General features: G+C 57.1%; 1 protein-coding gene across 1 annotated transcript in view; it reads left to right on the top strand.

The window, feature by feature from the left end:
• The window catches only part of Bmp1 (bone morphogenetic protein 1), a 38900-nt gene extending 23765 nt beyond the window's left edge, over nt 1-15135 (top strand). The window contains exons 12-19 of the mRNA XM_048801471.1: nt 631-756; nt 1465-1625; nt 1943-2123; nt 5956-6081; nt 10228-10355; nt 10725-10938; nt 12376-12626; nt 14409-15135. Coding sequence (XP_048657428.1) covers nt 631-756; nt 1465-1625; nt 1943-2123; nt 5956-6081; nt 10228-10355; nt 10725-10938; nt 12376-12626; nt 14409-14543 — 1322 coding nt within the window. The 3' untranslated portion in view covers nt 14544-15135. The remainder of the gene's footprint in view (nt 1-630; nt 757-1464; nt 1626-1942; nt 2124-5955; nt 6082-10227; nt 10356-10724; nt 10939-12375; nt 12627-14408) is intronic.
• The last annotated feature ends 1289 nt before the right edge of the window (nt 15136-16424 follow it).

Raw genomic sequence — 16424 nt, 5'->3', positions numbered from 1 at the left:
GGCTAAGTTGCTGAGGCTGGCCTCAAACTTGCAATCCTCCTGCCTCAGCCTGCCCAGGCCCCGGGTTATAGGCGTGCCACACCGTGCCCGCTGTTAGGAGCTATGGGCAAAGTAGGGAGAAAAGCCCAAGAAGAAGACGAGGTTGGAGAGACCTAGGGAGAAAGTAAGGCAGTGAGGGTTTTTTCAGTGTGGTCTTGGGCAGGGGATTCTCCCCGAGACTCAGTTCTTCACCTGTAAAATGGACACGAGTTTCTTGGAAAGGACTGAAGGAAAAATAAAAGAAGTCCTTTGGCAAAGAACAACAGCACACAAGAGGCACTAGGGAGTGGTGGTGGCTGCCCAGCCAGCCCAGTCTGTGGGGCAGAAGCCCAACTGAGCGCTAAAGCAGATCAGGGTGGCTGGCAGTGCCAAGCAGGGAACCAATGTACAGGGCAGGTGCCCTGGGCTCCCCTGGGTTCTGAATAGGTATGCACTGGGCAGGGCTCAGCTGAGCCGACTTGGGAGACATACCCTTGTCATTCCTTCCCATGACAGGTGGCCATGGGAAGCCTGAGGGACCCTGGCCTTGACCCCAAGCAGAGGGCAGGAAGAAGGGGCCAGGACCTGACACCCTTTTTCCTTTCCCTGCAGAGGTGGACGAGTGCTCTCGGCCCAATCGCGGGGGCTGTGAGCAGCGGTGCCTGAACACCCTGGGCAGCTACAAGTGCAGCTGTGACCCTGGGTACGAGCTGGCCCCAGACAAGCGCCGCTGTGAGGGTGAGTGCCCACTTGCCTCCCAGCCCAGTTCCCATCCTGTGCCTCGGGACATTCCCCTTCCTGGAAAAGCTGGAAGCATTCCTAGTACTCTGTTCCCAACTTAGGGGTAAGAAACACAGTGGCATCGTTGCCACATAGGATATGCACTGGCTTCGGGGTTTTTTCTTCTTACTGTTTTGTTGATGCTGATCATGACCTGGCAGTCGATGTCACCACACACCAGAGGGGTGAATCAGAGTGTCCTGATTCACAATTTGGAAACCACTGGTCTGTGACAGGCACTGAGTCTCAGCCTCGGGGTGCATGTCCTCAAGCTGCTGGTGACAGCACTCCAAGCTGAGGGCTCCAGCTCAGGCTGGTCTCAGTGCACCCTGAGTGGCACCCCCCATCCTGTCCCATGTGCTTCCCAGGTCTGCTCATGGCACTGCTTTTCCAGAGCCCCTCCCTGCCCTCCTCCAGACCCCTGTCTATTCTCTAGCAGAGAGGATAGAAATGGCCCCAGTACAGACCCGGGGTCCTCTCCTCCTCCCTCTAGGCTCACCTCTGGAGACACCCACCCTCACCTTTCCTCCTTCCTGTCTGTCCCAAGCCCTTGGGCTGTGGATCGCACAGACCTCCTTTCCTCCTAACTGCAACCCAGGCCAGGTGACAGGCCCCTACCTCGAGTGGGGTCTCTTGGCCATGATGCCACTTCCTGTGTTCCCTCAGCTGCCTGTGGCGGGTTCCTCACCAAGCAAAACGGCTCCATCACCAGCCCAGGCTGGCCCAAGGAGTACCCTCCCAACAAAAACTGCATCTGGCAGCTGGTGGCCCCTACCCAGTACCGAATCTCCCTGCAGTTCGACTTCTTCGAGACTGAGGGCAATGACGTGAGTCCCCTCTGGGGCCAAGGGGGACGAGCTCAGAGACAGCCTGCGTCCTCTGAAAGTGGTCCAGGCGGAAAGTCTGTGGGAATGTGGAGGAGACTGCCCCCAGTTGAGGCAGGTGAGAGTGTAGGACATTGTCTTGGAGTCTTGCGAGTAAGGAAGAGCTCGGGGCCCACAGGGCATTATAGGGCACCCAGGAGGACCCCATGTGGAGAGCAGGTAATAAAAGGCTAGAGAATCTGTAAGACGGCAGCTTCCCTGGGGCGGTGGTGGCCAGGAGAGGTGTCCCGAGGAAGCAGCTGGAGCTGGGCTCCCCACAGGTGTGCAAATACGACTTCGTGGAGGTGCGCAGTGGGCTCACGGCTGACTCCAAGCTACATGGCAAGTTCTGTGGCTCTGAGAAGCCCGAGGTCATCACCTCCCAGTACAATAACATGCGCGTGGAGTTCAAGTCTGACAACACAGTGTCCAAAAAGGGCTTCAAGGCTCACTTCTTCTCAGGTACCCCAGGACTCCCCGGCTCCCAGCCCTGCCTCCCCTCAGAGGACAGGGCTCCCCTTCCTTCTGCCTCTGCACCCCTGTATTCCCCAGCCCTCCCTGGTGCCCGGCCTACCCGCTGCGTCCCCACTCACAACTACCACCAGGCCAGTCCCTTCAGTGTCTGAATCCCACTACTCCTGAGCCCTCGTGGTCATAATGTCGCCGGGCCCAGCAAGTGCAGAATATCTGCAGAGAAATGAAGTGTGAGGACATTCCAGGTACCCAGGGCCTGCATGCCAAGGCCTGAGAGAAGGCAGGTCCTGGGGACAGGGCTCAGTGTGGCTGAGAACAAGGGGAAGAGGAGAAGAGAAGGTGGACTGTGTAGGGCAGATTATCCAGCATTCACCGGACTTTCTAATCAGACGCAGCATAAGTTAACGCTGGGGCCTTCCTCCATTAGTCCCAAAGCCTTCCCATTCCCCTCTGCCCTTGCGGGTGGGAGGCTCAGATCCGTCAGTATCCCTTGACTGAGCTGCCCCACATAAGGCTTGGCTCAAGTCCCTGGGCCCCTGTCTGGGTGGTCCAAATGGTCGTCAGTCCCCACCCACCCCGCCCAGCCTCTCCAGCTCGACCTCCAGGGTCCCAGAGGCCTCTTCTCTACCTTATGACTCCCCTAGCCTTTGGCCCAGGGCTAGACTGCGAGGCAGCTGGTGTCCTCCAAAGGCAAAAGGGCTGGAGCTCAGGCAGTCAAGGGCAGGAACTCTCTGGAACGGAGCATGAGGAGAGCAGGAAGCCTGCTGCAGCAGGTGGCTTGGGGAGGAGTGGTCAGGGAACCCTCACCCCAACTCTCCTGGTGGGCCGGGCCTAGGGTGGGCAGGAAGCTCCCGGCTGCGTCCATGCCATTTCCCTTTCCCCATGCCTCTGCCGAGGGTCCTGCATCCTCAAGCCCCCTATGTGGCTACTCTGCACCCTGCCTGCCCTACCTGGATGCCATGCACCTGCCCTGTACATTGGTCCCCTGCTTGGCACTGCCAGCCACCCTGCTCTGCTTTAGTGCTCAGTTGGGCTTCTGCCCCACAGCCCCTGCCCCACAGCTTGCTGAGACCCTCTCCCTGCAAGGCCAACGCCTTCCTTCTCTGGGCCCACCTAGAAGTCCTAGAAGGTGTTTACCAGAGGGCCGGGGAGGATGGAACACCTGCTCAGGGGCTGCTCGGCCCCGGGAACCATTACCTGCTTACTTGTCTCTTCCTGCCCTTGTGTTGCTCCGGTCTTGGAGGGGGCGGGGCCAACGCTCACATCCCACCGGCCTGGAGTTATTGCTCTGCCCCCCACACTGCATGACACCGTGCCTACCCACTCTTAGCCATGCATAAGACACAGGCAAGCACGTTTGCATACGCACACGAGCGTGCGCATACACACACGCACACACACACATGCATTGCCCCATGGCACAAGGAACTTGGAGAGGACCCTCACCAATGGGCATCAAGGTTTAGCCCTCAGGGCCTGGGGCTTCTGACTCGGCCCCCCCCAGGAGGGGGCTCTTTGGACTTTTGGGACACCCATCGAGGAGACCCTAAACCAAGAAGGAGAAGCAAGAGCCTGAAGACCTTCGGTCTGGCCCCAGCATCTCCAGGGCCTTTGGGCACTGTAGGGTGAGTGCCATCTCCTTGTCGGCCCACACCCACTTCCCTTTGCTCCTGTTCCTCCTGCAATTTGTTCCTCAGGTGCCAAGGTGGGGCTGCCCATTCCCCCTAGTCTGTGCCAGAGTCCCTGCCCTGGATGTTGAGTCCCCTCCCTGGGACTGACTTTTCCTGACTCAGCCACCCCTCACCCACTCACTCAATCATCTGGAAAGTATTTTTTTTTTTACCCATTCTGGGTGCCAGACACCAGATTAGGTATTTGAGGTGCAAACACAAGCAAGGCATGGGAAGACATCAAGTCGTCTTCACTCAGTGTAGAGCTGAGCCCCAGCTCCCAGTGTCCTGAACCCCAGGACAGGGAATGGGGTGCCTCTCACCCCACCTTTTCCACAATTGGTGCAAAGGCAGTATCCTCAGGACCTCGGGCAGGCTCCCCGTAATGTGCAGAGAAGCATCCATTGGGAAGGGACTTGGATCCCATCTGACGACCCTATATTCCTGCAGGCCCCAACGGGTCTGACCCACCTGCATATGGGTGAGAAGCAGGGCCCTGTGCTCAGGCCCTCAGGTTCCTCTCCTGGGAGACCAGAACAGGGTCGCGTCACAAATCCCACCTGGCTGGTTGAATGCCAGCCGGAGTCTTTCCACCACATCTCTGGAATTCTGGGCCTCCTTTGTGCCCACACACCTCGCCAGGATGCCCACCTCTACACTGGCACATCATCCCCCAAATGACCACAGGGAGGCCTGAGAATATGTGGCTATGGCATTCACATGCCTGACACTATGTGTATCTCTGTCATCGCCCCATGTGTGTATGCATGTGCTTGTGTGCAAGGGGCCCCCAGCACATGAGCAGCACCATATGTGAGTGGGCAGCTAGTGAGCACTTACATATGTCCTTGCATCCTTGTCTAGGTCCCCAGTAGCCACGTGTGCGGGCGTGTCTGACTTCCTGTGTGTGTCTGCATCAGTGCGCTGTGTTGGAGGTGTGTGTCTGTGTTGGTGGTACGAACCGCATGCACATCTGTGCTGCCGGGTCTGGACAGCAGCACATTCGTGCTCAGGGCTGTGTGGCAGCGTGTCTGTGGGCTTGTGTGTGAGTGTCTGTGTCTGACACTCTGCAGATGCAGCCTCAGGAATGAGAGTGTGAGCGCAGCTCTCCCAGCCCCCTGCACACACCATCCCTACCAACGGCTCCTGTTTCTCCCCGTCCCATCCCCAGGGTGAGGGGTGCACGCCCCAGCTCTTGCTGTCCCTCCAGGCCTTCTCCTTGCCACAGGCTCCCTCCCCTGTGCTGTGCCTCCTCCCACCTGCTGACCCAGCCCTCAGTGACCTGGCTGCGATGACATGGCCGCCCGCATGTGTCCGCTGCCCTCCCGCCCCTCCTGGCCCTGCCTACCTGCCTCAAGGCCCGGGTCTGGTTTTCATTGCTTTCCCTCTCTGGTCCCTGCCCTCCACCCCCACCCCTTGGTCCCTTTTCTCCTTCTCTCTGTCGTTTCAGAAAAGAGGCCACCTCTGCAGCCCCCTCGGGGACGCCCCCACCAGCTCAAATACCGTGTGCAGAAAAGAAACCGGACCCCCCAGTGAGGCCCCCCAGGCCTCCCAGACCCTTCGTTACTCAGGAAGCTCACCTCGGACAGACGGAGTGGGCTGGGGGCTTCGGAGCCCACCCACCCCCTGCCTCTGCTCTGCCACTCTGGCCACCTCCTCTGGCCGGACAGAACTGGTGCTCTACTCTCCTCCCCTGTCCCCCTCAGCCAACAGGGGAACCCTCCCTGCCCCCCTCCCATTTTGATGGTGTCTGTGACATTTCCTGTTGTGAAGTAAAAGAGGGACCCCTGCGTCCTGCTCCTTTCTCTTGCAGTCTGCTTGTCCGTGTGTCTGTTTTTCCACTTGTCCGTCTGTCCAGTAAGCAGGTAATGGTAGAAGTCCCGATGCTGGTCAGCTCCAGACCCTCCCCCGGCCCTCCCTCCACCCCACTTGCACCTTCTCTCCCCACAGCTGGGCCCCGCTCAGCTGTCTCCGCTTGATGCAGTGCCCAGGACCCGTCATCGCCTTGGCCTCCCACCCCCCAGCCCCGCTGCCTGTCACTGGCTCTCGCGCTCTCCCAGTGGGAGGCAGCCCCGCCAGACCTCCCGCTTCCCCTGGGGCCACCAGACCTCAGCCTCACACAGACCAAGATGCCCTTATTTGCCCCCTAGACAAGGACGAGTGCTCCAAGGACAATGGCGGCTGCCAGCAAGACTGTGTCAACACATTCGGCAGCTATGAGTGCCAGTGTCGCAGTGGCTTCGTTCTCCATGACAACAAGCACGACTGCAAGGAAGGTAAGGGCTGGGGGATACCATGCTGACAGCTGGGGTGACCAGAGCTCGCGGGGTACCCCAGAATACGTGGGGTGTCGCACAGGTAGATCTTCACACTAGAGGTGGGAACCCACAGTGTCACCTCCACCCACCTTGGTTGAGACTCACAGAGCACCTGCCCTCTGAGGTCACCTCACTTCACCTCCCACCTCCCCTTCCCATGGTGGGAGCACTGGTGGGCTCTCCCTGTCTGAGTCAGGAGAGGCACTCACAGCTGCCTGAGGCTCTGTTCTCAGGCTCTTCCTGAAGCCTACATGCAAGACTTTCTCTTTGTAGTGACCCCCTACCAGCACACAGGCCCAGGAGGAGAGGGGGTAAGAGCACAGATCCTGGAGCCAGGTTGCCCAGCTCCGCTCTGCCACTTAGCAAGCCGTGTGCCCTTGAGCCACTACCTACCCTCTCTGTGCCTCCTCTGCTCCTGTGCAAAATGAAGGTCATAATCATCCCTACCTCAGAGGGCACAGGGGAGCCCTGAAGTACTCTGAGCAAGCACAGTTGTGAATGTTTCCATTTCTGATCCCTGAGGCACCCAGAACAGGGCTGCCATTTCACTGTGAAGCTCTGCATGTGCATGTCGAGTATCGCTAATCTGAAAATTCAAAGTGCTCGAAACTGGAAACTCTGAGCACCCCCAGGATGCCACAGGTGGAAAATTCCACACCTGACTTCATGAGATGGATCCCAGTCAAAACACAGGTGCATTGAAAATATTGCATAAAATTACCTAAGGTGTAGATGAAACATGAATGAATTTCTTGTTTAGACCCATCCCCAAGATATCTCCTCACCTATATGCAGATATTCTAATATCAGAAACATTTCTGGCCCCAAGCATTTTGAATAAGGGATACTTCTTATGTATTTAACAATAGTGCTCAGGTGGTCACAATGGTACACACCTGTAATCCCAGTGACTTGGGAGACTGAGGCAGAAGGATCACAAGTTTGAGGCTAGCCTCAGCAATTTATTGAGACCCTCAGCAACTTAGTGAGACCTGTCTCAAAATTAAGAAGAATTGGACTGGGGATGTTATTTAGTGGTAAAGCATCCATCCCCAGGACCAAAAAAAAAAAAAAAAAAAAAAAAATCAGCTGTCATGCCATCACCCATATCATTCAATACCTGTTAGGACACAATATAGCATGGTCTACTCCAAGTCATTAATTGCATGTTCCCTGTCTGCTGAGCATGTACAATTCCAATAATACAACATAGACCTGTCTGTGACACTGACCATGTGACTTGGGGTGAGTCACTTAAACCTCTCTGAGCTTCAGTTCCTCATCCATGAAATGATAAAGAATGGCCCTCAGGGCTGGAGTTGTGGCTCACCGGCAGAGCGCTTGCCTCGCACGCACGTGTGAGGCAATGGTTTTGATCCTCTGCACAACATAAAATAAATAAATAAAACAAAGTAAAGGTATTTACCCATCTACAACTAAAAAAAAAAAGAACAGCCCCACTCTGCAGGATACTAAGCCTTCTAGACATTGCACAGTGTCTGGCAAATGACTCTTCCACACCTGACTTAAATCTTCACCATGATTAAGTGGACACCCCAGCTTGGTGCAGTGGTGCATTCCTGTAATCCCAGCGGTTCAGGAGGCTAAGGCAGGTGGATTACAAGTTCAAAGCCAGCCTCAGCAACTTAGTGAGGCACTAAGCAACTTAGTGAGACCCTGTCTCAAAATAAAAATAAAAGGGCTGGGGATGTGGCCCAGTGGTTAAGTGCCCCTGGGTTCAATCTCTTGTACCCCCCCCAAAAAAAAATAAAAGTGGAACCCAGGTGGAAATAAAAGCTGCTAAGCTGAATAAACAGAATCAATGCACCTCAGTGAACAAGAGTCAAGGACTTTCTGAGTGTGGCGCTCATAGTCCTTGGAGTGCTCACGTCTTTTAGCTCAAGGGGCCTTATCTGCTCTTGTCTGAACTGTATTCTGGCTCTGTAGTCTCCATGGAAAAGAGGTTTGATAAAGAACAGCATCAACCAGACAGCCAGGAAAAGGTGTTCCCCTCCTGGAAAGATGGCCTGCTCATCTGCTCATCCGCTCATCCGATTCATTTGAGAAGCACCAGGGCCCCTCACTCGGGTGCAGGATAATGACGGATCAGTCTATATCCCCTGGCCCGTGGAGCACCCAGCACTGTGCAGAGTTCTGTAGGAGACTGGAGAAAGGAGTCCCTGTTTCTGAAGCAGATTATAGACTAGCTGGGGAGAGACATCAGTGTACAAGGCAACAGCGGGGAAACTGGTATGGAAATGGTGTGGGCACAGTGGCCATAGAAGCTACAGGTGGGTGATGAGGACAGGCCTCAGCTCAACAGCGGAGAGGCAGGAGCTCAAGCTGCTTGCACCAGGGACTTGCAGGGGCCCTGCCCTGGGGCCCCTGTAGGATGCATTTGGGGAGCCTCTGACTCAAGGCCCAGACTGTCCCCTTTTCCTTCCGATCCTACAGCACAGTGGCTGCCCACTTACCCTCAGAGGGACCTGCCAGAGAGTGTGACTATGAATAGTGATCATCACTTTTCAATATGCATTTGGGAGGCCGTGCTCTGCAGAGGCAGAAGTCAGATTGCTGTGGACCAAGGAGACATAAGTAGTGAGAAGGGGGTAGCCAGTTTTCCAGAAGTTTAGCTGAGAAGAAGAGGAGTATGGAGGGGTCATTGCTGGGGGCACAGAGAAGAGTTCTGCGAGGGCCATGGGCTATAGAACTGGGAGAGAGCCTGACAGTGGATCCTTTGTGGTGGGAGGGTTCCCTGGTGTGGCCAACAATAAGCTCTAACTCCCAGAAAGATGATCCATGCTGATGGGGAGAAAGGACAACTTGACTGAGGCCACAGGGAAGGAGGGAGGCAGGCAGGTTCATGTTGGAGGGCCCTGGTGTCCTCAGGAGGAGGAGGGCGGTCTGCAGCTCAGGTGGAGGATAGTTGAGACAAGGGCTCAAGGAAAGGAATGAAGGTTTTGGACAATTGCTGAAGACCGGAGAGATGGAGCTGGGAAAGGACAAATCCAAAGAGGATCCAGAGGTCTGGGGGCCCTGTGAGGTCAGAGACCACAGATGGGGTTTTCTAAGTTGGAAGGGCAGCACTCAGGGATGCCAGTGTGGATGAGTTGTTTTGTGATTAGCCATGTAGTCTAGCTGGAGAGGGAGGTCCGCAAGCCCTCCAGGTCCGTGGGGGCCAAACCTGTGGATTCAGCCACCCTCCAGCGGAGAACACAGGGACCTGTGACGACCCTGCCTGTCCTGAACGCATTCAGACCTTTGCCGTTGTTTTGGAAGCAATGCAACGTGAAGGACTCGTACACAGCGTTTACACTGTGAGGTGTTACATAAGTGACCCAGAAATGATCTAAAGCGCACAGAAGGATGTGCATAGGTTCTGTGCAAATACTAGGCCATTTTATATAAGGACTTGAGCATCTGTGGAGCCCTGGAATAAATTCCCTGTGGTACCGAGGGACATCTCTACTGGGAGAAAACAGAAAGGGAAAGACCAGGGAGGTGTCTCTAAAGTAGAGTAACCACCGTTGGCAAGGCCAGGGCCGAACACGCTGGGAAACGGCAGCAGCCACAGAGACGGTGAGGTGCTGGAGGCAAAGCCCAGGGTGAGGCTCTGAGGAAGGGAGATGAGAACCCACGGGACTGAGAAGGTCCAGGGACACAGAGCCTGTGTTGGTGGGCCAGCCACCTGCTGGTGGACATCACCTAGGAAGGTGGCAGGAGTGGGGAGCAGAGGAAAACGGAGTCAGGTGCCAGAGTCTCCTGTGGCCAGTGGAGGGCAGTTTCAGGATGCACGTGAACCCACAGAGCTGGGAGAGAGTGTGTCAGGGTTCCCTGACAGAGGTGGTGTGGCCACATGGCCACAGAGGGGTCGGGGTTGGCCCCAGAGAGCAGCTTCCTTCGATGCTCACCTAAGGCCTTTGCAGGAGCCAAGCAGTTAGACTTGCCCTGGGCACGGGTCCCGGAGTGAGAAAGAAACCATGGGCATACTGAGTTCATTTTGTAAGCAGGGGACAAGAGACAGAAGGAAGGAAGCACTTTCCTCCTAGGAGACATCAGCACATGGGGCCCCTCAGAGCCCCTCTACCACTCATATATCCACAGCTGGCTGTGACCACAAGGTGACATCCACTAGCGGCACCATCACCAGTCCCAACTGGCCGGAAAAATATCCCAGCAAGAAGGAGTGCACCTGGGCCATCTCCAGCACCCCGGGGCACCGGGTCAAGCTGGTAAGGACCTTGCCCCCCATGCATGAGCGCCCCTCCCTCCATGCCAGGTGGCTCTGCTTGCTTCTGTCACCTCAAAAGCACTATTGTGTCAGAAGTGCTGGCTGCAGACACGGTGGCCTGATTGAACCCATGCCCTGTCATCCCTGCAAGGACAAATCAGCTGGACATAGGCCCCCTTCCCAGTGCACACTGGAGGTGTTCCTGCATTACCCCATTCCTGAGTCCTCCCTCAGCGGCATCCCCCAGACGTGGCCACTCCCGTGAGTGTACATGAGCTGGGGTCCAGAGGCCCAGGGTGAAGCCACCCATTTCTACCCCAGCTGCCCCTGGCCACATCCTTACTAAGCACTCCTGCCTCGTGCCTCCCAGACCTTCTTGGAGATGGACATCGAGTCTCAGCCTGAGTGTGCCTATGACCACCTGGAGGTGTTTGATGGACGTGATGCCAAAGCCCCTGTCCTTGGCCGTTTTTGTGGCAGCAAGAAGCCTGAGCCCGTCCTGGCCACTGGCAGCCGGATGTTCCTGCGCTTCTACTCGGACAACTCAGTCCAGAGGAAAGGCTTCCAGGCGTCCCACTCCACAGGTGAGGCCTGCCTCAGGCAGCACTGCCCTCCTGCTGTCCTCTGCGCTGTAGGCATTGCTGACCCAGGTCTCCTAGCCAGGCCCTGCAGGGGTGGTGTTTACAAAGGGCTGTGAGGACCCAGACAGACAGAGCCCAAGAGGCAAGACAGTGTGTTCCAAGGACAGGCCAGAGGGGCAGAGGGAGCACTAAGGAGGGAGGTCAGGAAACAGCAGTAACAACAGTACAGGATGTACAACAGTACAGAGTCTCCACTGGTGGCACATAGACAGTGCATCCTCCCTCCCATACCCCCACCCCCAGATGCACCCATTCATTCACTGTATGGATATTTATGAGCATGTGATGTGTGTGTGGCAGCATGCCAAGCTCAAGTGGCAAAAATGACCTTGGCCCTTAAGGGGCCCACTCTGCATTCACCTGCCTATTTGACCCCCATGGACTGAGCTGTCCCTTTTCCAAAAGACAGGGGTGGGGGGGCTTGTGGCAATGAGTCAGACATGAGCCCTTCACCCCTGTGCCTGACCTCCAGGAGCCAGAGAAGTCAGGTGCGGATCTACAGCATGAGACACAACACAATAAGGGTACAGCGAGGGCACTCGGGCCCAACTTGGAGTAGTTGGGCAGGGACAGGGGCAGGGGCAGAGGCCTCAGCACGGCTCAGGGCGTGCACAGGTATGAGTGTGTGAGGTCGGCAGCAAAGTGGGAACCCTGGGGCTGCAGAGAGGCTGGAGCCCATCCTGGGAGCCTATGAGCACAGACCAAGGGTGTCAGCTGCAGTTCTCGGGGAGCCACCTATCATCAGGGAGTCCCCAGAACTGAGGGGTCCACGGCCTCCCTTCCTCCCCTCTAACTCCACCCTGACCCCACCCCCTCCTGGGGTCACCAGCACCAGGGCACAGGAGAGAGGCCTGAGGGAATTGGGCAGAAGGAGGCTGCCAATGACCCTGCCCTGTGTGTTCCTGTTTGCCCTTCTCAGGCGAGGGTCACAAACCAGAGGCCAGAACTCCATCTGGCCTGCAGACTTCAGTATTTGGCCCACACATTGTTTTTTAAAATTTTGAGCCAGCACTTAAGAATCAGGAGTTTCCACATAAAACCAGCTATATAGCTTCTCTCCTGAAAATGGAAGCTCTGGTGACACTGAGCCACATTCTTCCTTGGTAGCTCTCAGCTGGGGCAAATTAACAATGTCCTCTAGAGACCAAGTGTGCCTTCCCCTGGCCTAGGCCACCTTCCACCTGGAGCCTCACCCCAGAGCACCCCAGCTCCTCATAGCCCATAGCCTGAGGCAGTATAGCAGGACACTTGCTCAGCCAAGTCCTGAGCCAGGTACCACCCACACTGACCACATGGCCTCCCTCACCAGCCTGGTGTGATGCAGTGTCCAGCACAGGGTGGTACTCAGGGGGCGGTGGCCAATTTTGTCGTCCCCTGCAGAGTGTGGGGGCCAAGTTCGGGCAGACGTGAAGACCAAGGACCTTTACTCCCATGCCCAGTTTGGTGACAACAACTACCCCAGCGGGGTGGACTGTGAATGGGTCATCGTGGCTGAGGAGGGCTATGGTGTGGAGCTCGTGTTCCGGACCTTCGAAGTAGAGGAAGAGACCGACTGTGGCTATGACTACATGGAGCTCTTTGATGGCTATGACAGCACAGCCCCCAGACTGGGGCGCTACTGTGGCTCCGGGGTGAGTGCCCTCCATTACCCTCCACCCCTCTTACCCCAATCCTGAGACCCAAGACTAATAGAGGAAGTGTCCCTGGAGGCCTGGGGTGCTAGGCTGAGTGGCAGCACATGCCTGACCATCTGTAGATGGTTGGGGGTGCTCAGAGAGGCCACCCTACCTGGACCATCCCCACCCGGGAAACCAAGGTCCTCTCTGGACAACACAGAGGTCTTTGCAGCCTCTAGGCCAGGTCCTACTCTGGGCTAGTTTGGCTAGTCCCATAGGGTCACTTCATCTGAGGAGGGGATAGTTTCTCCTGTGTTCCTTAGCTCCTTGTCTCTGTCCCACGGCAGATTCCCAGGGCCTGAGTAGGGGGCAGATGGTGGGTCCAGAGCTAGGATGGGGGCCTGAGCTGTGTTGCTCTCACCAGTCCTGGATGAATTACAGAAACATTCTAGTCTCTTCTTCCCCTGCCAGTTTCTCCCCTTAGTGAGAGGCCAGCTTGTCTCCAAGCCATTGCTGCTGCCATCCAAGCAGGCCCTGGGCACCGCTTCTCTCTCCCTGACACACACTTACAGGAGGCAGCAGGCAAAGTCAGCTTGACAGGCTTCTAACCAAGGCCATGTGCTGGCCCACAGGTGGATGTTTTCCTCCCAGTAAGAGCTTATGGCTCTCTCGCTCACGCTCCCTATTTTATTTTTTTTTTTATGTGTGTGTGTGTCTTTTTAAATCTTTCTCTCTCCAGAGAAAGCTGCCACCCCTTCCCTGTCTCTGTCTCACACCAACACATGCGTGTACCTTCCCACGCACTCACATGCACTCAGACAAGCTGCCTGGCCCCTCCCTCTCTCGTGGCCATCCTCAAGGGCAGCCTGGGTGCCCCCGGGAGGGCTAAACCTCCAGGAGCGGCGGTAGCTGCTGGGTCCAGCACTGGCCGCGTACCCCCTTCGGAGCAGAGCTCTATTCTTGTGTGGTCAGCGGGACTGGCCAAGGTGGAACAGCAGTGGGAAGCAGTGTCCACCCCCAGCCCGCCCACCCAGCTGCACTGGCATCTGCTGGCGAACTAGCTCGGGCCCCTCTCTGCTTTGCCCCTTCCTCTTCTGAGTCACACATTAAATGGGGTGTCTCCAGGGGCATCTTCCAGAGACCTCTCCCAGGTGGGGCTCAGGGGAGGGGTCCTGGGAAGGAACCCTTGCAGGGCTCTGTGGCATAGTACTGGAAATATCCCAAGATGCTCAGGAATGATTTCTCCAGCTCGAGGGCCAGAGCACTTCTGTAGCCATGGAGCCACCTAGGAAGGGTATCACCTGGCACAGACCACTGCCAGACCAGGTGTGACAGAGTCCAGGTCTGGGAGAGACTGCGTCTGTCCCCACTGCTCCCTCCATGCCCTCGCAACAGAGAAGTGCTGCCCCACCTTCTCTGAGTCCACTGGGACAGCAAGAAGGCAGCCCCCATGCTACGTCCCACCTCTGCATGTTTCCACACTCCTCCCCTTGCCTGGCCACCCCCTAGGCCCATCTGTGCTGGAAGAGCTAGAGCTTTCGCTCCCGTGTGCAGTCCAGGGACTTGAGGCCCAGAGAAGAGAGGTGGCTTCAGGCCTGCACTACCCACTAGTGAGGGACAGAAATGGAAGCAGCCTCTGAACCAAAGACATGCTGCCCTCTCCAGGTGTCCCATTAGACTGCCACTAGCATGACACTGTTTCAGGGGCTGGGGGAGTTTGGGGTCTTGGGGAAGGAAGAGAGCAGCCGGGTCCCCCTCCTCCTCCTCATGCCCCACGCCTGTCCCTTTCTCCACCAGCCTCCAGAGGAGGTGTATTCAGCCGGAGACTCTGTCCTGGTGAAATTCCACTCAGATGACACCATCACCAAGAAAGGCTTCCACCTGCGGTACACCAGCACCAAGTTCCAGGACACACTCCACAGCAGGAAGTGACCACCGCCCTTGCACGGGGCGGGGACGGCAGTCCTGCTTCCCTTGGTCACCTGGACTGGACAGTGGGGGTGGTGGGCAAAAGTGACACCCCATGCCTCACCCTCAGGCCCCAGGACCTGCAGAGCCGACAGGCCAGGAGAGGCTGTCCTCCGGAGGTGGGGGGCTTGGACTGCTTTGTAAGCCGCTTCCCCACCACGCCCCGCCAGAGTGAGGGGCCAGGGCCAGGGAGCCAGCGCTTCCACCGAGACACTTGAAGTAACCATTTCTCTCTGGGGCCCCCACCTGGTGGCAAGAGGGCCTGTCAGCAGAACACTGCCACCTTCCTGCCATCTCCACGTGCTGTATTGTGTATAGCCAGTGGCCGTAATCTCCATTGTAATGTACCTTTCCCACCCCTCTTCAGCCTTGATTTGGTTTTATTTTGACCCCCACTTCCTCGGTTCCTGGGGCAAGAGTATCTGTGCATGTCCCCTAGGAGCCACAGTGGGGCGGTGGCCAGGAGAGTGGAGAAACAAGGCAGGGCTTCTCAGGCCCGCTGGCTGGTCGGCCACACCGGCCCCCCCAGCCAATAAACTGAAAGTGTTACAGCCAATTCCCTGTGCCAGATGCTGTCTGGGACGTGGGGGTGGGGGGTCTCCTTCCAGATGTGCAGGCTCGCTGGGTGTCCGAGGCCGGCGTGTGGCCAGGACACCTGGCTTTGCTGGCTCTCCTTCCCTCCTGTGATGGTGAGATTTCACACTTGGGCATAGGAGCGCACGCGCACACACACATGCCTGTAAACTGCAGGCTGCAGGCACGTTGTGCGCACACACACACACTGTTCCTGGCCCTCCCACACAACAGGAGGGTAGAACGTTCTATAAAGAGGCTGTCTGGGTGGAGGGAGGAGGTACATAGAAAGGTTTGGGGTGTGTCTGTCCATCTGGCTTTCCTTTCTCGGCTGGAGAACGAAGGGCTGTGAGGGCGAAGGGCTGTGAGGGCGGCTGACCAGAGGAGCCCACTGGGAGCCAGGAAACCTGCATCAGCTGGGATGGGGCCAGCGCTAGCCTCCTGGCCTCGCAAGCCTCCCCTGTGGAGACACTTGCTAGGCAGCCACTGAGCAAACATTCCAGCCCTGGCCCCTCTCCCCCAGACCCAAGGCTGCAGTCTCCATCCAGCCCCTCCTTCCTGACACTGCCCTCTCTCCAGCCAGCTGTGAGGCCCAGACCTGTGCCTCCCAGAGGCCAGGAGAGAATCCACAGCCCTGCTCCCTCCCTTCCAAGGGGGCTCTCCTCCCCCTTCTCTCCCTGCTCTCAGGGAAATAAAGCAGAAAGAGGAGAGAGAGAAGCTGCTCTCCTGCCTGGGCTGGCCACGTTTAGACTCTGGAGAGCATCAGACAGCCTGTCCAGCCCCCGGCTCCCAGAGAACCTTCAGTGGATGGTGAATCTCACGCTACCCTGAGGCTCCTCCCTGTCACAGGGGCAGATGCTGTGCCAGATCTGTCTAGACTCTGGGGATCGCCCCCACCAGGGAGCAGTGCAGCACAGTAGACCCCGTGTTGGCCCTTTCAGTAGGAAGCAGTGGTGGGAAGCAGAAGGTACACCCACTACCTCATCTTCCTGGAAGCCAGACAGGCTGGGACCCTCTCCTCCGGGCCTGGCCTCAGGTAGGATCTTGCAGCCCTGCAAAGGGGAGGGAGAGGCCCAGAAGGGTACTGCTCATTACAGCAGCAGTGAAGTCCCAGTGATGATGATGTCACAGCCACTTCTTGCTCCCTTCTCTGATAGGGTTGCTCAGGACAGCCTGGAGGACCATGACCAGGACAGAAGCCCTCGGCAGTGGGAGCCTCCTGGCCGTGCTTTCCAGACACTATCCACCAGCTTGGCACTGGCTGCTCCTTAA

The sequence above is a fragment of the Marmota marmota genome, unplaced genomic scaffold (genome assembly GCF_001458135.2).
Source record: "Marmota marmota marmota unplaced genomic scaffold, marMar, whole genome shotgun sequence".
Lineage (NCBI taxonomy): Eukaryota > Metazoa > Chordata > Mammalia > Rodentia > Sciuridae > Marmota > Marmota marmota.
Note: the sequence above shows the minus strand (reverse complement) of the source record. Positions and strands in the feature narration are given on the sequence as shown.